Source organism: Rhipicephalus sanguineus, chromosome 2 (assembly GCF_013339695.2).
Source record: "Rhipicephalus sanguineus isolate Rsan-2018 chromosome 2, BIME_Rsan_1.4, whole genome shotgun sequence".
Taxonomy (NCBI): domain Eukaryota; kingdom Metazoa; phylum Arthropoda; class Arachnida; order Ixodida; family Ixodidae; genus Rhipicephalus; species Rhipicephalus sanguineus.
Genome location: NC_051177.1, coordinates 55,336,767 through 55,358,517, shown reverse-complemented (window position 1 = coordinate 55,358,517; position 21,751 = coordinate 55,336,767). Strand labels below are relative to the sequence as shown.

Here is a 21,751-nt window from a genome sequence, read left to right as displayed (position 1 = left end):
ATCTGCCTTCTGTACTACACATCTGATCGTGGGGGAAAATGAGGAAAAAAAAAAAAAACGCGCGCTCATGTATTCATAACGAGAAACTAGGAAGAGCTTTAGGAATATCGTCGCCATACAAGCGTCTCCAAGTATTTGATTTAGGCAGATCATAACGTAAGCACGTTCTCTTTTGTCTGTAGTGAATTTTGTTAAGAAACAGATATTGCGCGCTCCAATATGGCGACACGAACCTTAAACTGGATACAGATGACAAGCCAAGCTTCTCTATTCTTTTTTTGTTATTTTCACAGCGGTGCAAGTTCTTCATGGAAAGAACAAATCAATGAATAAACGACTAATCAATCAATCAATCAATCAATCAATCAATCAATCAATCAATCAATCAATCAATCAATCAATCAATCAATCAATCAATCAATCAATCAATCAATCAATCAATCAATCAATCAATAAGTAAATGACTGTCGTAAATGTAAATAAGTTAAACGTCCTAAGTTATGTTAGTCCAAAGTGTAATCGTAGGGCATTAGAACCTTTTCATGATTGTAATAGTTACTTTGCATTTCTGCATACTTGCATATTTGAACAAAGGCGTACACAATGCTGCATCTTTTTTGTTCACAATTATTTACGGTCTGTGGCTTCCAGAAAGTGCCTCCGCCTTTCGTTTCGTTCGTTATGCTTTGAAACAAAATGTTTCTGCTTATCCGAGTAAAGTCGGCCCCGAGGTCTATCTCGAGAATGTTCTGAAGCCCGTACTACAAACGACAGTCCTCATAATAATAATAACATAGTAATTTTTGGGGTTTTACGTCCCAAAACCACATTATGAAAGCGATAGTCTTCAACAGCACACGATAATTAACTAAACAACGCTTAAATACCTATGCGGAACATGGTACGTGGTTTTTCAGAATACACCAAGTGCCAGGTAGGTTTAAGTTTGATTGCTATTTATCTCTAACGGACGCCAAGCCAGACAGTGCTCATTTTCAACGAAACGGTACAATAGCGGCAACAAGTGAACTTTATCGAAGTACATCGACCGAGTTTAAGCAAAACATGCTCTCTGTGACATTCACATCGCCTACGAAGTTGAGTATAAGATTGATCTCAATATAGGTGATTTGTTTCTTTCAGATCGGTTTTCGATACTCAGCTGCGAAAGAAGGCATGAATTACGCGAGAGCACCATTTTGAAAGAAAGACGAAAGTGAAGTGGAACTCACAACTTTCTATTTCTATAGTGCACGCTTGTCTGTCCATCGGGAAGTATCTGAGATCCATTGGGCAGCTGGCAGTCACCGTCAGTCTGGAACGAGAAAGAAGACAGAGCCCATTGTGAGTACAGGTATACGCAAACGACACACAAAGGCAACACTTCTCCATACGAAGTCGCGCTTGGAAGGTCATACACGCTACAAAGATATAAGAATTAAGGGTCACGCCTTTACTCATGGTTAAGGTCAACGCTAAAGTTAGGTGTGAAAGCCTAGCTGATGCTCAACGTAGCTTGCACTAGAGACGCTAGGCTACAGAAACAGCGGAGCCGATCGGCACCTAGCTGGTCCTGGCATTGACGAGGTTATGCTTGCTTTCGATAAGTTTTGCGACGTGATGGTTGGTTTTGATAATTTTGGCGAGGTGATGGAAGCGAAGCAGAAGATGTAGAAGAGGACGAGGAGGATCTATTTTTTGTGTGTTTATTTATATTTCTGTATTTCTGTCTGTATTTATTCCTTTCACTTTCTTCCCTTTCTTTCTCCTTCTCAATATAATATATCTTTCTCTGTTTTTCTCTCTCCCTTCTTTCTCTTTCTGTCTTGTTCTCTCTTTTTTTTTTCTATCTTTTTTGTGTCTGTTTCTTTCTATATATTTCTCTCTCTGTCTATTTCTTTCTCTGTTTTCCTTTATTTCCTTTTCTGTCTTTACTTTCTTTCTTTCTCTCTCTTTCCATTTCTCTATTTCTCTCTCTCTGCACTCGTTATCTCGCCTATGAGAGTAATTGCACCCCACGCCGGGCAGATCGGTGCACGTGTTATCGGCGCGAGGCAGAAGAGGAAGAAAAGGACGAAGAGAACGCGTGCCGGTTAATGATGATGATAGTTTCCTGTTCGCTATGCACGGACATTTTACGTTTTGCGTTACGTAAAACGTAAAAGCGCTTACGTTTTTTTTTATTTTGTTTTTTTTTTGTCACAAGTTGTTTGCAAATATACTGCAAATTTGTTAAAAAAGAGAGGAAAAAAAAGGAAAAAAACTGCGTCAAAATAAACATCACATTGACTAGCATGCATGACTGTCAGCAAAGTTAGCATCTCCTGTTTTCTGTCATAGCTAATATTTCTACCTTCAAGAAGAAGACAGCCTCTTTCTTCGTCCACAGGTGCTCTGTTTTCCTCATGCGCGCTGCCTCTACCTTTTCTAAACACGAACAGTTTTGTACCAAAAGCTCAGTCATGACACCTGCGTTATTGCAAGATATTGCAAGCGGTAAGATAACAGAGTGAGAACATTATCTTGCTCTTGACGGCAGCAGCCTTGTTACCTGTTATCTCGTAATCTACATAGAGAAGCTCAAGCTAGTGTGGTATTCTGACAAGTTGATTCGGCTATGTTACATCGCCTAATTTAGTGCGAATCTGAAGCACATACGAAAAAACGCATCATCTTCAATTTGCCGATTTCGACAGAAGAGCGGTGAAGAGCGTATGCGCGAACCGCGATAAACATGAACAAGACCTACGCAAGCAAGATGGTAACGTTCGGTGGAAACCTTTTTGCTGAGAAAATAAAGATTCAGAAAAAAAAGAGTGGTCTCAAAGAGGTTCACGTTGCAAACATGTAGACGCTTTCATGAGAGGAAAACAAAAAAAACTCGGTGTAAAAATCGGTCTCTTACATTCTTTTTCGTTTTTAACTTTTTATACATCAATGTGTACTAGGGCGCGCAGTGCAGATGATCTTCACTACCAGAGGAAAATAGCGCACCAGCAAAAACTTTAAGTAGGCTTTTCCGGAGATGGGCGAGGTTTTCAAAGGATTTCATCAAAATTGAATATACTCGAGCGAGTACCAAAGCACACACACGCACCAGCCATCTCCCATCGGCATTACTACGGTCGTTGTACGGCTTAATGCTTAAAAGGATAAAAAAAATGAAAGCGTACAAAAGAAAAGTTCACTGCGTCCAAGACAAGAGCCCGACAGCGGCAAAACAGCGCGCGGCAAAGTTTAGACGTAACCTGCTTCAAAGAGCACACATCTGCCCTCATCTAAAGTAAAGCAAACACCCTGTCTTACCCAGACTCGCCATCACGACCTAAAAGAGGGTGATGGCTTCAAGTAAAAAAATAAACTGAATTCGATAAACACGACCACCGCAACCGTACTCCTAAGAGCACACGAATACCGTAGTCTGTAAAATCGCGAAGTAGAAAATAGACCAACGTCTTCAGCGCACAAACACAGGAGGACGAATAAAAGTTTTAAGAAGGCTGCAGAAGGGGGCGGGGGGCATGAAATTTAATCTCGGTCGCCAATATTTGTTCTGGTCCTTCGTGAGCGGTATTTACTTAATTCTTCTTTTCTTTGTCTTTTCTGGCTCCCGTTCGGTGGCTCCTATTCATAATTACAGGCGTGCCGGTTCCCGTCGCTCTGTTGCGAGAAGGCCACGAGTGTTTGCGGTGCTCAGGCTCATACCCGGAGTCCTTGCGTCGGACAGCCGTTTTTTGAGCGTTTCTTTGATTCAACAGGTGAACAAACCGTTGAGGAAGCCGTTCTAAGGAGGCTGTGGAGTCGTTGAATGCTAGCGCACCGTTGCGTAGCTGTCACGACAGGAGGCAGCGCTGCGCAACAGCCATAACATCCGAGTGATGGCTGTGACGGCCTTAGTGAGGGTTAGAGTGCTGTGGGTCGTCCGGTGAAAAGTTATCTAAACAATGAATACTATCGTACGAATGTCCGCAACGCTAACACTTAAAACCTTCTTCTGGAAGAGCGGTGCGGGCCCAGAAAATAGGGGGATGAAGAGGAAAGACATTTTAATAAGACTCATTCAGAAAACGTGCGACACGGGTGTAATAACGTGAGTCAGCGAGCGAGTGAGTGAGTGAGGGAATTTTTTTTTCATGCCAAACGCACGTCGCATGGAATTGCGGCATAGAGGCGCACCAGCTATTGGCGACATGTAATCGTGAAACAGGAAACTGTTCTGGAATAATGCACAGGTTATATTCGAATGGTATTTTCTTTCAAATTTAGAATCACGGGGATAGAATCATGCGAGCCATGAACGGTGGACGAAAAGAAAGAAACTGAATTGGATCGAAAGGATATCAATAATGGGCGCGGCTGGCATGTCCTGTACACGAGAAACGTGCTGTGTGAGGCGCTTTCAGAGAAAAGATGGGAAATAACGCAGCCATAACATTAAAGCTTGCTACCTCGCGGATATATTTGAAAAGCTCTGAGCTGTACACCACTGTGCCACGAGGTTATTGCACATACACATAATTCATCCTACTTCACTCGACCTCTTTATGCTTCTCCGTATTTAGCGCGACGGTAAAGTGGTTAGCATATCCGTACCTCCATATTAAAGCATCCGCCTCCAATGCGGGAGGTAGTAAAAGAGAGAGAGATACCGTGTCCTGGCGCTCTTTAGTGTGGGTATTCACCTCGTGAAGGCGGCCTCTCCTTTCGGCTTTTTTTATCCTTCTGTCTCCATCCCCCTCCCACCGGCGGTCTGCGGTGCTCCATGTGAGTTGCAGAAATTAGTGTATTTCTTAACCTCAAACCACTGACAAGCATCTTCTTGGCTGCCTTACTATAGGTAAAGGAGCAAGGATAGGAGCAGGAGGAAATCGGCAAATAACGTGTTCCTTAAGACGGCGTGATGCTTGAGTGATAGCGTGACGTCGTGAACACCAGTTCAAACACAGGAACAAAAGTGACACGTTCCGAAGAGTTCCATAAGTAAAACGAACAAAAGAAGTGTACGTAAGTGCAGGTACAGAAGTAAAGAAGAATAGATGACCGACGAAGAAAAAGGCTTCGGCCGCTGCAAAATCAAAGAAAAAAACAAGCAAGCCGTCGGCGTCAATGTCCACGTAGACGCGCGCAGGCAAACAGAGCGAGAGATCTCCTCCATAAGTTATGGGAGCCGCAGAGGAAGAGAAATGGACACAGTCGGAGACGAGGCGGACCGAGCGAGGACGGAAAACAAAAACACCAAGAAGGTCTTAGCCATAGGCTCGGAGGTGCTTGTGCACTCAAGTCGGAGATGGACGGGCAGGAGAGGACAGGCCGGTAATCCTATCAGGGGGGCCTTCGCGAGTCGAGCCTGCGAAAGAGAAGACAGGCGCCCACGTAGGCAGCGACCCGAGGAACACATCGGCCCGCAGCGGTCGCCAGAAAAAAAAAAAGGAGGCAACAGCGACAGAAGAGTAGGAGCCCCGGGCCCATCTCGGCGCGAGAATATTCTTTCCTTTTGCCCGCCGGGCGGATTAGCAACGGCGCTCGGAGCCGGCCGGTCAGACCGTGTTGATCATGGGCAGCGTCCCGTGTAACACCCTTCTTGTGTTAGGCGCCAGCGCGTCCGAAACTCGACAGAAGGTGTAACGGCCACGTGAAAGGGAACCGGAGAAGATCTGTCCCTGCCCAGCTAGTCATGCCGGCTGTGCACACACATGCACGTACGTACAGACGCGCGTAAGCGTATAAGGCCGCACCGGCGCGTGCAAACAGCGTTTCATTTTCTTTATTAGGTGCGGAACATTGCCGAGGTGCCAGGGGCTTCCATGCAGACATACACCGTCTCGATGTCCTCTCGGCCATTCGCGTGCGTAATTTGTTTCATTCTTTGCGTTTACTGCCCGACTGTGGAGAGCGTGATGTAAAAGAGTCTTTAAGTCCCCGTGTTTTCAAATGGCAATTATCCGACGAAGATATATGAAGGGCATAGGTGTGTTTTTACGGTCACGTAAGATGTCTTTTTATGTTGTAGCCTGTTTCTCAAAATGAAGAAGCCGAAGCAGCTGTATGGAAGACTTAACAAAAAAAAAAACGTGGCTGGTCCCTCTTTCATAGGAATCGATATAGCAGGAAAGTGAAACGTGTCTTCACAGAAGTAGTGCTTATTGTGTAGCGATATATGAGACCTTGTACAATGTCTATTGGCGTTTGGCAGCTATAGCACCGTTTGACGTGGATGCGCCCACGTTGTCGCCTAGTGGAATATCTCCATCGCGACGACTAACACCTATGATCATGATTGAAACCGTTATGGTAGCTGAAGTAGTTAACATATATTTGGACCTTGGTGTAATATATAAATATGCGAGAGATATACGGCGCGTTTGTGGTGCGCCGTGCGAGTGCCTCGGTAGCTTTGTCGGTAGACCAGGCGCTTATCGTCGCGGCCGAGAAATCGTAGGTTCGATTCCCGGTGGTGGAACTTTTTCTTAGTTTTTCTTTCATCCGTTAGCGTCTATTTTATCAACATCATATCCATGACGGAAATACGTCACCAAACGTTTGGTGGACCCCGGCATAAAACACTTCCGTGTTAAAATAAGTCACAGTTTTGCCGCAAGGGCCAAGCACTGAATGCGATAGCAACAGATTAGAATGTCAAACGAAGAACGGCAAGCAGCTCGATACTCGCAAGCAGCACGGTGCTCAAGCGCGAAAGACGCAGGGCGAAAACTCACACAAACGAGCGCGAGCAAACAACGGTCACGGCTCGACACTTGCAGCGCGCTGGTCAAACACAAGGAAGGACTCTCAAAAAGAACGACTCTCGAAGAAAAACCGACACTGGCAGCGTTGACCCGTCGAATGAAAAGAATAAAATCATGCAGGATCCAAACACGAATCGAACCAAAGTATTCAGCATGGTAGTGAGGTATTCTACCACAGAGCCACACCACGTCTTCAAACTGCTTTGGAAAAAGACCATGTGCAGGCGTAATGTAGGCGTAGCGTCAATTGTGGTAGCAGTGCTGGCTATCTAATTTTATAACAAAGCAATAAACACGACATATGTACTCCTGTGATATAAGTGTAGCGGCGAATTAATGTCAACTGTGGTTCAAGTGTTGGCTCCGCTTTCATAGAAGTCTAATAAACATTAAATTTGTATTCCTATGATTCAGTAAGCTATATTAAAGCGTTACTCGACCCCGGGGGAATACACTAACGAAAGTTACGTATGGTATTTACATCATCGCACCGTAAAGTGCACTTCGTTTCGACAATACTCACGTATGTGCTCTAAAGTGAGTGATGACGTTACGTCAGACCATAGGTTACCCTTTAAACGCCAGCGTAGTCGACGTGCCTGGTAAGGCCACGATGTGCACACAGCTACAAAAACACGTCGATCCACCCCGTAACGCTTGGCTCAAAGCCAAAAAATGCAGCATAGACAACTACTCGCTGATTGCTTCGCATGAAACCGATTACCACAAGGCGTGGGATCTGCCGCATTCTTTCTTCAGATTCATTTTTCTTTCTGGCTTTTATTTATATATACATATACATATCCGTGACATGACGGCGAGTGCAAAACTCGCCGAGAGTGTCCATATGATTGCTATGGCAATAAAAACATTGACATATATTTAAAGAGTTCAATTTCTCAGTCTATGGCAACCATCTTGCCCTCGTACCAACACAAAGCTTAATTTTACGTTGACATTTAGGGGTCACCGAAAAAACTTCTTGCGTAGATAGTACCAGATACGATAACCTATGACAGCAAGTCCACAACAAGAGGCCCAGCAATGTTTTCAACTCAAAGCCTCCTCCTTTGACCCGCTGAACCATGAAGAATATTTTTATAAACTCACGAGTTCAGTATTTACACACAGACGACTATGGTTATTCGAGGACCCAGTAGTATTCCCACTCCATCTACCGGCAAACTCCACTCGTAGCTGGGACTGCAAACCGCATTCCATTGCCATTTAAAGATATTTCATCACCTCTTTTCCCCATTATGTATCGTCGCGCATTGACCACATACGTACATAAAGTTGCTGCTCCTTTTTAACACGGAAGTGTTTTATGCCGGGGTCCACCAAGGCTTCCATGACGTGTTTCCGTCGCGGAAATACGTCAGCAAAATGAACGCCATCAGATGGCAAAGAACTAAGAAAAACTTCCGTTTACAGGAGTCGAACCCATGACCTCTCGGTCCGCGAGGATGGCTGGAGGGCGTTTATCCTACTGAGCTACCGCCGAACACATAACGGAGGCTGCATGAACGCGCCTTTTATCTTTCACGCTTTACTCTCACAGTGCTCTTGTATTGCTGGATGGATGCTATGAGCGTCCCTTTATACCGGAGCTGTGACATGTGTGCCACCAGGCTCGAAAAAAAAAAGAACTTTGGTTGCCGCCGCAGTTAGCTCCGGCAACGCGCCATTGCTATGACCTTCCCATTCGGCGCGTTTCCAATAGGAGAAGTGCAATTTCGTCAACGCTTGAACACACCGCAAGGTGGCGGGTTTAGCCCAAGCCTGGCTCACAGCATCCATCCATATCGAAAAATAGCTCTCCGACGCTCGCCTGGCTGTCGCCATAGAGTTTCCTACAATACTTACTAGAGGGAACTCTGGCGCTAGTGTCTATGGGAGCTGCAACGCATGGCGCTTTAGCCAGCATGGGAATGATGTGTAGTACACGGATTTGTCTAAACATCGTTCTTTCGGCTCCGTTTGGCTCCGCTTCGCCTGCATCCACTTTGTCGCAAAACGAAGTTCAGCAAAAGTCAGCAGTTCCACTTCCCCACTTTAACCTTTTTAGGCTAACCAATTCAAATCTGGTCACGGAATTTACAGCTATCCAATCTTTTATCCGAAAGAAAACCGAAGCACAGCAATAAACAAAGCTACAAGTGCGTTCAAAGCCCGCAAGTACGAAGACTAGGCAAATCCGTGTACTACCCATCATTCTCATGGTGGCTGAACGATCGCAGCGCCAGAGTCCCCTCTAGTTAATTTGAGGAAACTCCATGGCTGTCGCACCGCGTTCCGCGCTCTCCCTGTGAGAATTAACGGTCTGGCTAGAGGGAAGACCTGACGCTTGTCGCGTTTCTGTTCGCGTTTCACGACGCTATGAAGGAGTGCATATCAAGTATCAGTATTTACTATGTGCTTGTTGATGCCATCTTTGCGCGGGATTAACCATATGCGGTGTACGTGCATATCCTGACAACTTCGGCTACCGCAAGGGTTAAATCATGATCATGGCCGTTAGCCCTCGGTACGGAGATGCGCCACTACAAGCTCTCGTATACCAATGCACTATGAACTATCAACTACTTCTGTGACGACACTGTTAACTTTCGTGTTATACCGATTACTATGAGTGAGGCATCAGCCATCTTTTTGAAAGACTTCCACTTTTCCCAACTCATTTTTGTCCGAAGACTTGTGAGGATTGGGACCATCTTCCTGCTCTCATTGCAGCCATTGCTGATCACTTTTCGTATCTTACTCGTCAAGAGGAGGTATCGCTCCGAAGAGTTCGCTTGTATGCAGCTGTGATGCCTCCAATCCGCGCCAAATGGGGGTACACCGAAACAACTTCGAACTGCCTATTTTGTCCTTCGCCGGTACGGGAAGCAGGCCTGAACCCCTTTCCATGGACATGCCCTGGGCTACAAGCGGCTCGCCGACGCCACCTGCGGCGTGCGGGGCTTCAGCACACCAGACCGCCTGACTTGCAGCGATGGATATGTGGTCCAAATCATAGGACCTTCCTGGACTTCATGGAGGAAACACAGTTGCACAACTTTGTGTAATGTGTATGAGATGCCGTAGGGCAAACTAACCCAATAAAAAAACTAGTAACTAATTACCTTACGCTATGCCCTTTTTGCTGTTTGCTTTGTTTTCTTATGTTTGTCTATATGGTATTAGTGTTTGATAGCACTCCCCTCTGTGATGCTGCGGCCCTGAGAGTACAATGAATGAAATGAAATGAAGTATTATTGCGAAGTATTTTCATTAGAAAGCGGTAGTTCTCAGTGTCCGCCTGTTACTGCTCGAAAAAGCTAAATGAAACAAGGATGAAATATGAAGTAAAATTAGGGACGTTTAAGCCTTCCTTGCGAAAGCAAAACGCCGTGCTTCAGACCGGAACGAACGCGATTCACCTGGGATAGCACGCTCACGCACTGCACGCCTGCCGTAACGGTCGGAAATAAAAAAAAAAGAAAAACTCAACTTGACTTTGCCGTTACGTTTTAATCGGAACGACCATTTAGAAAGCGCGCGGAGTGATTACATCTCTAATACGCAGGTTGGCACAGTATAAGGCGGGAACGCCCCGAACCAAGAGGTCTGTGCGTACAGCACGTTCGGGTATTCAACGACACTGGCGACACGGATAATTAACGTAACTTGTCCAAAGCGAACTTTCTAACTGAAGCAAGGAAATACGTCACACACGCGAAATGTAGAGTCATTTGCACACACCCACCCGCGCGAGTCGTTAGCCATGGAAAGGCTGAATCTGAGTGGAATGCAAGAGAGTGTAGGCAGGGCCTTTTTCAAATCAGTGCAACACTGTGGAAGTTAATACTTTGGTCATATGAAGCACAGAAAGCGTGCTTTAGGGTCTATACTCTAAAACATAACAGCATCAACGTACATAATCCGCATAACCGCTACACCCAATAACAACTTGAGTTTTTAGCTGCGACCTATTAACTTGTTTTCGTGAAATTTTAACACTGAGAGCAGTGTCATTTTCGGCATGGACCCCTTGAAAGGCAGACGCTCTGGCAGTATATTCACGCTTTTTGCTATTGTTTGAAGCACCTGTACATATCTTATTCTGGTTGACAGTAGTCAACAACTTTCACAGCGTTACATACGCACCAAGAATTTGCGCATGTCAAGGAAGGAATCGGCAAGCCGCGCGCCTTGCCTGACACGCGCGACTCACGACTTTTGAACTCATTCTCGAGCGCTTGGAGCTTCCCGCGATCACGGGCATGGCATAGCAGACTTGCATAAAAGCTTTCTAACGTGGAGTTGTAAGCGCCTATGGAAGCCTTTCTGCTTAGACGACGCTGCACAGATTTGTCTACGAGCACCGCAGAGCTGGCGCCGCGAGCGCTACGGGCTAATAACTGACGAGCCCCTAACGAGTCGATAATTAAAACGGGGGCACAAGAGTACACAGGTATGCCGGGAACGCACGTGAGGACGTCGCCTGCGCCATAGATCATCGGTGGCTGCGCACTTTGCTCAGGGTCGAGTCAAACCACGAGTCTAGCGAGCTCAGAGTGTGCCGCCCTCCCGTACGCTAAGCATGAAACGCCGCGCCGACGGATTCTCTCGCTACTGCAGGGGCAAGACCCGCGAATCACGTAATTATGCTCGCGCCCGGCGATGGCGGCGACGCTCGCTGACGTTGCAGGCGTCAACGACGAAGCACGTGCAGCGCTGACGAAGACCCGTCGCTGGCTGGCACTACCAGTGTGCTAGAAAAAAAAAATATGAAAAAAAAGTGTTGCGAGCGTGGTCGTGACTTGCAACCTACGTCCCGTGTCTTCCCCGTGACTAATGACGTCAAAGCTTGCGCGCCCTTTAGACCCACAAGCACGAGCATGCAACGGCCTTGCGCGTGTTTTGCTTCATTTATTTAACGACTAAATGAGAAAAAGGCGTGGAAGGGCGTGCAAGTTCCGAGATTTTGTTTTATTTATGGGCTCATTTTGCACACACAGCACGCTTCGTTTCCTCGTTATCCCGTTAATGTGTTTGTCCTCTGTCTTATCTCTGCTTTTTTTTATAACCACCAGATTGGCTACGCCAGCGCCGCTAAATGGAGTTGGCCTTAATTTTTTGCCACGTCGGTGAACGCGACGTCACGACAGAGAACAAAATGGCAGGTCAGGCAATCAGGACAAGGACACTTTGATGCTTCGTAAAACGTGACAATTTTACAGAGCATGAGCTGCGTGTAACACTACCGGGCGCACCACTCACAATGCAGCTGGCGTTTCCTGTCATCACCTCAGCGCTTATCCACTACAGCCACGTACTGCTGAAAGTCCGCGATACTTAAAGCCCAGTACTAGAATCACTCTAGTAGCGATAGCCAGCGATCGCCCATCCTTTCATAAGGAAGTCAAGGTAGCATGAGACATCCAGTGGAACGCGAGAGGGCTTAAGTTACGCCTTTCCGACTTGCGCATGGACCATACAGATGTCGCATGGACCATACAGATCACAAATGTCACCCTGTGCTGTGATTGTGTGCCTGTGCCTTGTTCCTATCTCTTCCCCTTTTTTTTATTATCTTTCTAGTTCCGTCTCCAGCCAGTGTAGAGTAGCCAACCGGATGCTTATTCTGGTTGAGTTCACTGCGTTTCGTTTTATTTCACCTCTCTCTCCCTCTCCCTGTGGAAGCCAAAAATGAACACAGGTTCTAGCTGCATTCCTCATATCCCTCTGCCACGTTCAATTTGTTCGGGAAGTGAACATGGAGTAGTGATGATCGTAGGTTCTCCTACACGCTGCCTTCGCTGAAAACTTTAAGAACGTGATCGACGTACACTACCACGTATATGTTCAAAGTTAGAGGTGCCACTTCTGTGTTGGACACTTTGTGCCGTGAGGTGGCCGATGTGGACCACTTCATCTGTTTCTTCAATCTCTTCTGCCCTGAAAGTAAGGTGCTTCTGGAGAGGATGAAAAAAAAGCTTATCCACGCGAGCGCTGTTGAACAGTGTTCCCAGATGGATTCCGTAGAGTGCTCAACATTCTCTTGACACGCCTACTTATGCGGTCACTTATGGACTGAGTGATTTATGGAGAATTAATGTCATGTGTAAAGACATGCTCACGCCGGATAGTTGTAGGTTAGGCCTCATAGACTAACGTCCTCTGTAGCAACAGGGTAGCGGATTCGTCTCTTCACAAACAAAACGCTTCTTCAGTTCACATTATTTTAAAATGCTGTTTCATGAACATGTTTTCGCTGAAATTAAAGGTAAGATAACACCTTCCTATACGAACAAAATAACGGCGCACGTAGTTAGCAAGACGAAAATACTTCTGAAGAATTGCGACACAAGTGTAATTTGGCAAATAAAACGTGGGCGGCTGTCTAGGAGGTAAAAGAAAAGTAATCCTTGTAAGCGCACAATACGCTTTCAAGCCAGCGGCTTTCTTGCTAAGCAAAAGCTTTAACACCATCACCACTTTTTCGCGAGCGATAGGAAGAAGAAAAGCCTGTTTTTAGAGAACAAAAGTCTACATTAATGCACATATTTACTAGGCACTCACTTCAAATAAGCTTACGTACCGCGGCTAGTCATTAAGAGCATAAATTTAACCGCCTGGTCAGTGTTTCAGACACGTCATTATGATGCGTAATATAAGGCGCCGTTAAACTGCCACATAGTTCAATGCATCATTGAACTACCCTCGTGTCCAGCCTCATTATTACTGGAAGTTCTGAATGAGACTTCTTAGTCTAAGACCATATAGAAGTGACTAGCAAATTTGATAGCGTAAAACTGAAGCTAAAGTGTCATCAAGTGTCCTCCACTCGAGAAAAGAATGAAGTAACCTGGTTGTAATTATTGCGAGCCGTCGTCAAGCGCACTGTGCTTGGCGGTCAGCCTCGAAACTTCTCCTGTACATCGAAAAGTGGGAGATTCGAGAAGATTCGTGGGAGCCCATTTCTTAAACTTATTTCCTTGGCTCTTCTAATCGTTGAAGGCAGATTGAGATGACAGAGTACGCAATTTCCCGTAATGGAGAAAGTGGCGCTGGCCTATACGGCTGTCTGTAGCCGAAAGGCCTGTTCGTTCCCGCGAATACAGTTTTTTTTTAAACTTGGTATTTCCACGAATACTAAGTTTTTCTTTCTTTTTCTTATCGTGAGCGATCTTCTTTAAGCTGTCTCACCACAATATGGTGCTATAATTTTTCCTTATCACCCGAGCAAATCGGTTACCCGTTTTTTTCTCTCTAACTCTTCTACCTTACGCTTAATTCGAAGGATTACGGCGGATTACGGCGGATTACGACGGATTCGCGGGTGCTGTGAATTTTGACGAACAGGAAATTTGAAAGTGTTAATAGCTATAGGGAAAGTTTATTCTTTTGCATATAAAGATGCTTCCTATTGTGGCGATTTAACACGAACGCTTGTCCTGGCTTTTAAGATTCGCAGTAAAGTGGGAATGGAATCTATGTACGTGGGCACGTATTTACAAGAGAAATAAAAACGAACCAAGAAGTATTTCCTTTCGAGAACGAACGAAATGCAATGGCGACAACCAATAATAAATTTCCCTCTCTTTGTCTCTCTGGCTCGCTTATATTAGTGCGTTTACACAGGCATTTTAAAGCGCGTTCATCTTATACAGACTGCATTTACATCGTATTAATATGTGTAGAGATCGCGCATTCACCGAATTTTCCACTAAAAGGGCTTCAGACTTACTGTACATCAGATTAAAAATCTGGTTGCAAGCATGAATAAATCTTGCTTTGAAATTTAACAAGATCCTTAATTAATGCACCTGTACTTTGCCTACCTTCGCCTTTTGTCCCTCATTTTAAGCGCCTTTTCAAAGACAAACCAGCACGGACTTACCCGTAGTAAGGTACTGAATAGCCTTGTCATTGTCGCATATAACATTACTGTCGTCGCAACGTTTCACTATAATCTACCTGGAAACGAGAATTAGGACGCTGGGCTGCAGAACAACTACATAGAGACTACACTACAGCTACAACTACAGGTGTATACAACTACAAGAGCATATAGTCGGTTAAGGATGGGGGAGAGGCCCCACCATGAGGACCGAAAAGCAGCAGCCCATTGCCATTGCGAATAAAGAAATAGTCCCGCCACCCATAAGCTAGTCGCGCTTCTAGAACGCTTATTCTTCGGTATGAACAAAACTATATAGTCAAGACTTGTTGATTTGGGCTCTCGTGATGGTAATTCTAGTCTATATGCCGGATCGCGAGGAAAAAAAGTCGCACTATTCTTTATGCATTTGCCTGACAGGACTCGATTGCGAAAGCCTTTTCTTTTTTTTTTTCTTCTTCTTCTCGGTCGAATGTATAGCGCACAGCATGTATTGCAAGAGTAAGAAGCCACCAAGAAACGTATCATGCGGTATCGTCCAAGACAGGAGGCAAAGTACACCATGCACGGAATGCCGCGAAATATTCAGCCGGCATCAAAAGACGACTGTATTCGACCTCCACAGTCATAAGGAAGATGTCTCCTTCCATAGGTGAAGCTCGTCGAATTTGTCTGCGATAAGGTTGGACCAGGTCGCTCCTTTCATGAAAAGTGCCTATCAAGCCACAAAGACCACCGTGAGGTGCCTTCAAACGCGTTTGTAATTTTTAAGGCAACTCTTTTGTGTGTCATTTTTGAAGTAAATGTCTTACTAATCTTCAATTCTACTAGTCTGTTAGTACAAAGTTAGTCTGTTAGCATAACATGGTGAAGTGGTTGGAAAAATATGTACTCAGTTCGGGTGTGCTCTTTGTCATTAGCCGGTCGCGTTCGCAAACAATAGGTTTTCAACATCCATAAATGTTTTCCAAACAATTATGATTGAATGGAATGTGTTGTTACGAAGGTTTACGTGGCAACAAGTTTTTGTGTATATAAAATATCGCCACGAATTCAATCCACGCTTGATGAGAAAATAATTTTTATTTCTGCGGAGTGGCACTTTGTGACGACAGACTGATAGACCGACTGAAGGAAGACACAGAACAAACACTAAAGAATGGCGGTCGTCATTGTAAACGTATTTCCACTTTTATTCGCCGTCAGCCAAGAAGAAAAGAGAAACAATCACTTTAAACAAACAACACAGTTCGAGAAAAGGTTTTTTTTCGTCTATTGGTGAATTCGAAGTATTCTTTTTCTTCTATTCTTGCGAATGCTGTTTCGAAAAGTTATATTCAATACTCTGCATGTTGTTTCTGTATATTACGCTAAATAAACAGAAGCGGTCGATTATCATGCAAGCCCGGGCAACCTGATACAGGCGAAAGTAAAAAAAAAAATAACGGCCGCATGTCGTGCACGCAGGAAACAATGGCTAATTAATGAAGGCTGGATTGAAGTGACGCAAGAGGCTGCGGTGCTCTAAGGAACGAAATGAAATAGCGAAATCACTGGATGAAGTCACTCGCACTGAAAGTTAGAAAAAGAGGGGGAAGTATTGCTGTAACTGCATCCCACCTAATTATTCTCGAGTTGCAGAAAAACGCTGCTTTATAACACGAAACTTGACTCCACCGGACGGCACACTTTAAAGTATTACTAAAGTACTGCCTTTCGTGGGGTAATTATTAGTGACATTCTCTTTTTTTATTGTCAATGCCTTATTTTGCGAGCACACAGACTTTTATACCCTAACCTACATTTAGCTCTTCTTTCTCAACCAATCTTCCAGACATATCGAGTTCCCCGAGGCACTCGCACGTGTCGTCATCTCCTCGTGCGGATACACATGGCGTCCAAGTTTTTGGATGATACGGAATATTCGGTTCCCCGCACGCGCAGACTTGAAAACACGCTGATGTAGGAGAAAAAAAACAAAAAAAAACAAAAACAAGGGAAAGCACAAAAGCTCAATGCCGTAATTCCGCGCGCCAAGGTAAGAAGATACGACGCATGAAAGTTTTGCCACGGCCCTTCGAATCAGGGCCCTCTTTGTTTCATGGCTCTGGTTTCTCAATATTGCTGTCTATAACTGATATTACGTAACCGCTATTCTGAAAATAAAGGAGTCACACTCCAGGATTAGGCACGAAACGAAAGCAAACAAGCCCAATTGCTGGCCTATACAGGCTTGTTATTTTATGAAGTAAGCCTGGACGGACAGTGACGAGACAAGGAAGAATAGACAACAGACGATTCAAAACGATGTCCTTTAATATTTTTTCCGTTTATATGCTCAGGGGCAGAGAGAGTGCTGTGGATGGTGCTAAATATATGCGGGTAAGGTCAGGGGTCAGAAGGCTCAATGATTTCCCGAGTCCCATGGGCCACCGTCCTTCAAGACAGAATGACATCGTGTGCCTTGTGCTCAGCGTGGCGTGAGAGAAACAAATTGGAAGCTCGCTCCGGCGACCGGGTCTATAAGTCAACGGGAGTCACAGCTGCGACCTTCTACACGCTTTTGCAGCCGGCTTCTGCGCTTTGTTTCTTGGAGCTACCTATATATTGGTATGCGTACTTGCACTTTCACTTGTGACCGGGTTTCACTGGCTAAAACTGTTATACATGTTATCACTGGCACAGGCCGTGCCTTAACGTATTGAAACATTCTAAAGCGCTTTCGAATGCTCTAGTCAGACAGTGTGCACGACACGCTTAGTTCGGTACATTCCGTAACCTACGCGCGCCCCTGCGATAATGCTGGAATGTATACAAAGACGCTCGTAAACATCGTGACGCGTTTCACCAGTAGATCAGACGTCGACGACTGCGTTCGCCGCTATCGTTGCAGTGTGACTGTTGCTCGCTTTGTCGGGCACGAATCCGCCCAATAAAGAGCTTAGTCCTTATTTGACGCCTTGACTTCTGACGTCTTCACCGTCGGAACTTTATAATATACACCTATTTGCCCTTACCGGCTACGGAGGAGCGGACGTGAAAGTTGAGGCGTTTGAGATCAGTTCGCGCGCCTATGTCGTAGAGAAGTGGCCACATCAATAAATATGAAAAGCCCGTGCACGACAACACCGAGTTTTTAAGAAAGGCAGTCATTTCTATTTCTACATCGACAAATAGCGATAATTTACACAAACATATTCAATGTTTGTCCTTTATTCTAAAAAAAAAGAGACAGGGCGTGCAAACATGGACACAAGAAAGAAGTCAGGACACCACGAACGTTTGTGGTGTCCTAACTTCTTTCTTGTGTCCGTGTTTGCACGCCCTGTCTCTTTTTTTAGAATGAATACGTACCAACTAGCTCAGCTCTCTGTTATTCTAAGCCTCAATGTTTGTGTTGCTGACTTTCACAAATATATAGTATTAGTGACTACAGAAACGTTTGGCGAAAATAAGAAAGCCGAGTACAGGTTATTGAACAACCAGTATCCGTCTTTGGTTAATTATTTAGCTAACGAGAGTAATACCTCGGCTGAGCATGCTACACGTGCGGCCGCTTCTGCGCAAAGCAGCGTAACCTAATCACCGTGCGTCCGTGAATAACACGGGAGTACGCGAACTCAAAAAACAGCTTGAGATATTACGAAAGCTACCGCATCGTCTCTCGAAGAGCCAGCATTCCTCACTACTACGCTTGATACGCCTAATGACGTCTTATTCGTAATATCAGTTTAATTATTTTTTTTTACGAAATAAGGAACAGCTTCTATAACGATTGGTTGAGCTGAGTAGCTCCAAATTATGACGTCTGATACGTCCCCCGAGAGTCGTAATGTGACAGATCTAATCAATATTCATTATAGAATAGATCGAAACTTATTCGTAGATAGAAAGCCTGTAACAATATAGAATGAATGTTGGGTCTTCGTTAGACCTCATTCGAATTTCCCAGACGTCCGAGCTGCTGTGCCCGCCCGCAGAATATAACGACTCCGAGTAAGTACTAGATTGCGTTCATTTTCGCGTCGGAGAGCTAATGAGAGAGGAAAGAGCCTACATCCTGCGCCTCCGCGTGCCGCCTTCATCAGTGAACAAAACGAGGTTACCGTTTTTTGCGTACCGCAGGGACGGAAAAAATAGCGAAGGAAAGTCAAGAGAGAATACGTCGTGCCCAAGGAAAGGGGGGAGAGAAAAGAGAGGAAAAAGGAGGAGAGGGCGGCATGCCATAGGACCAACCTCCTCCCAACGACTGCCCTCTTAATTTTATTGCCTTTTCATGCCCCCCCCCCCCTCCCTGCGATGAAAATATCTTTCTTTTGCGGGTGGCTTTGGGGACGTAATCAATTTCCGCCCTGCTTCCGCGCTTTGTTATACGAGTGGTGGTCTGGAGTTGTTCGAAGCTAGTCTCTCGTTTTCGCAAGACGCGTATAACAGTGAACAACCTAGTTTAAAGAGAAAAAGATACAAAAAAAAAACGGAGAGTAAAGAAAGAAAGAAACGCAAGAAGAAAGTGATATCGAGGACTGGATCTTCTACGCAGCAGCAGCAGCAGCAGCGGCGGCGGTGTCGGCCTGCATTTCCCAGGAGACACGAAAGGGGGGCGGGGGAGGGGGTCCATGTGCTGCTGCTGCTGCTGCCACCGTCCTGGCGAGCGAGCAAGAGGCGGCGCGTAGTCCGTAATGAGTGAAGCCTCGGGAGAAGCTGCAGCGTTGTTGGGGGGACTATCCGCGTACACGGCGCGCTGGGAGAGCCGAGCGCGTCGCGATACAGAACGACACCCCCATTAGCGGCAGCGCGGATTTGGAAGTAGAGAAAGAAGAGAAAGAAGAAACGCAAGAGAGAATAATGCGTTGACGAAATAAGCGCGAACCGCAACGCAGAGAGCAAACGCGGGACGTTCGTACAATGTGGAGCAAGAAGCATTGTGACTCTCCATCGCCCCAGCAAAGGAGAAACTGCACGCTGATCTTCGACGACGCTGTCGTCTGAGACGACGGCGGGTGGTCGCCCTTCGGTGATAGAAAGAAAATAGGAGAAAGAAGGTGATGATTGCGAAGAAGAAAATAAAAGCACGAGGTAGAAAGAAACGGGGAGGGGGAGTGGTCACCGAAATGGCTGAGCGGCGGGTTCTCCTTCAGTACTGCTCGGCTCTCGGAGATGCGAGGAGATTCATTAGCGATTCCCCAATTAAAGGTTTCCCTCCCGCACCCTCGTCCCATTCGGCGAGAAGTACAGAGAAAGGCGCGCGACAGCAGAAAGATAATGGGCCGTAATGGCAAGAGCGAGACGGCAATGCGAATCATTGGTGACAGAGTGACGAGAGAAAAGTGAAAGAAAACGAAATGAATCGTAAATGAGAGAAAAACGAATAAGCAAAAGCGTACGAAGATGGAGACGCAGAGGAACGGAAATCCAAAGCCACGTACGCCACCGAGCCGCCAGGCATTCGGGCGCAAGACGGAGAAGATGAAATGGTAGTGCGGCGTGAAAGAATGAAGAAATTAAGGGAGGAGACGCAATAATAATAAGAAAAAAAAATGTGGCAAAGTTATATTAAAGCGTAAGGCTTTCGGCGCAGCAAGGCGAACCGAGAAGTTAAAGGAGGTAGTTGGATGATATAGAGAAAAAGTGGGAGAGTCCACGAAACTCCCCCTCCTCCTTTTTTTTTCTACCGCTACAGCATCGATCCGCTAACGTCGATGGCATGGCCGTTGTTTAGCGCTGGCCACGTGATCAGGTCCGAGGGATGGTGTGCTGCCGGTCTGCTCCGCTGAGCCATACACTCATGCACACTCTTGCGTTCGAGAAAGAGAGAGGCTGGCGAAGGATGAGGAGGAGGGAACAACCCGAGAGGCATGCTCTAGTGCGCGCACACGGGCGACGCATTCAATTAGAAAGTAGCAAAGAGATTCGCTCATTGCGCAAGCGGCGGCTGCGGCGGGATGCTAATGCGGACGCGAGATCAGTCGCCGGAAATAATAAGGCACATACCCGTTCCCCAACTCCCTTGTTCCTTTATTTCATCTTTTTTTTTTCTTTTGGCGTATCGCTTAACTGAAAAGGTCACATATCTTTCCTGTCTCTCGAGCCCCCCTATACGTGGTAAAGTGGCAATGTCGTGCGAATGTTGTTTTCGCCGTCGTAATAGAATGTATAAAGTTCTTCCCTTGGTTTCGACATTACTATACTCTTCTGTGCATAGGCTCATGCACGGAATTTCGAAAGGCGGAGATCCCTTCGCTCAACAGCTTTCTTTCGGCTCTCCTGATGATATCGACATCAAGGCTGGCAGAGCCGAATCAGTGCAGCTTACTGCCGGCAATGTGCATACATTATTGGGTCTAAATCGTGTCGGTTCCAAAACGGGAAAGCGTCGTCTGAGGCGGGCAAGCACTATTTCATGCCGTATAGCCATGAAAGGCCATTGCGCAACCATATTTAAATATGAGTACTGCTGTAAACCGCGAAACACGCGCTTTCCGTGTGAGCAACTTCACGTGATTCTACGGGCAGCACAGTCGTCCGCGGTGTTTAAAATTTGGTGCCGATATAAGTGTTGAATAACGTCTGTAGATCAAACGTATTCACTTCGTCATTCAAGAAAAGGAGAAACAAAAAGTAAGTGCGCCAACGCGCGTGCTTGGTTCCTTATTATTAGGTCATCTGCTCCACCGTGGCAATGTTCGTCATTCATGTTTGGTATATTCCGGGAACGTTAGCTAAAACACAACTCGCCCTGTACGGTCTTCTTCGTGCTGTCTCATCATCTTTCTTGTGCCATCCTTCTCTTGCGCTTTATGTTGAAGTATGAGTCGTGCAAACTCGCCAAATTGCTGTTCTCGTACAACTATAGCCTGGCTTATGACGGATGTCAGCCTCCATGAACAAATGAAAGTGCGGTAACCGAACTCTAACTAGAACTTAGTGTCTGCGCAAACACACACACACACACACACACACACAGCTAATACAAGAAAAGAAAACGTTGAGGAGTAAATCGCATCAGCATACATCTTACTGGCGTTTCACGCGCGCCCAGGGACACCGGTTTTTGCTACATGAGGGCCGGCGAATTGATCAGAACGGCTCGGATGTCCGGCTTCTCAGGCTTCGCTCT

General features: G+C 45.8%; 1 protein-coding gene across 3 annotated transcripts in view; it reads right to left on the bottom strand.

The window, feature by feature from the left end:
* The window catches only part of LOC119382980 (gamma-aminobutyric acid receptor subunit beta), a 213,248-nt gene that overhangs the window by 57,007 nt on the left and 134,490 nt on the right, over window positions 1–21,751 (bottom strand). For all 3 annotated transcript variants that reach the window (XM_037650925.2, XM_037650926.2, XM_037650927.2), the window contains exon 5: window positions 1,233–1,315. In XM_037650925.2, coding sequence (XP_037506853.1) covers window positions 1,233–1,315 — 83 coding nt within the window. The remainder of the gene's footprint in view (window positions 1–1,232; window positions 1,316–21,751) is intronic.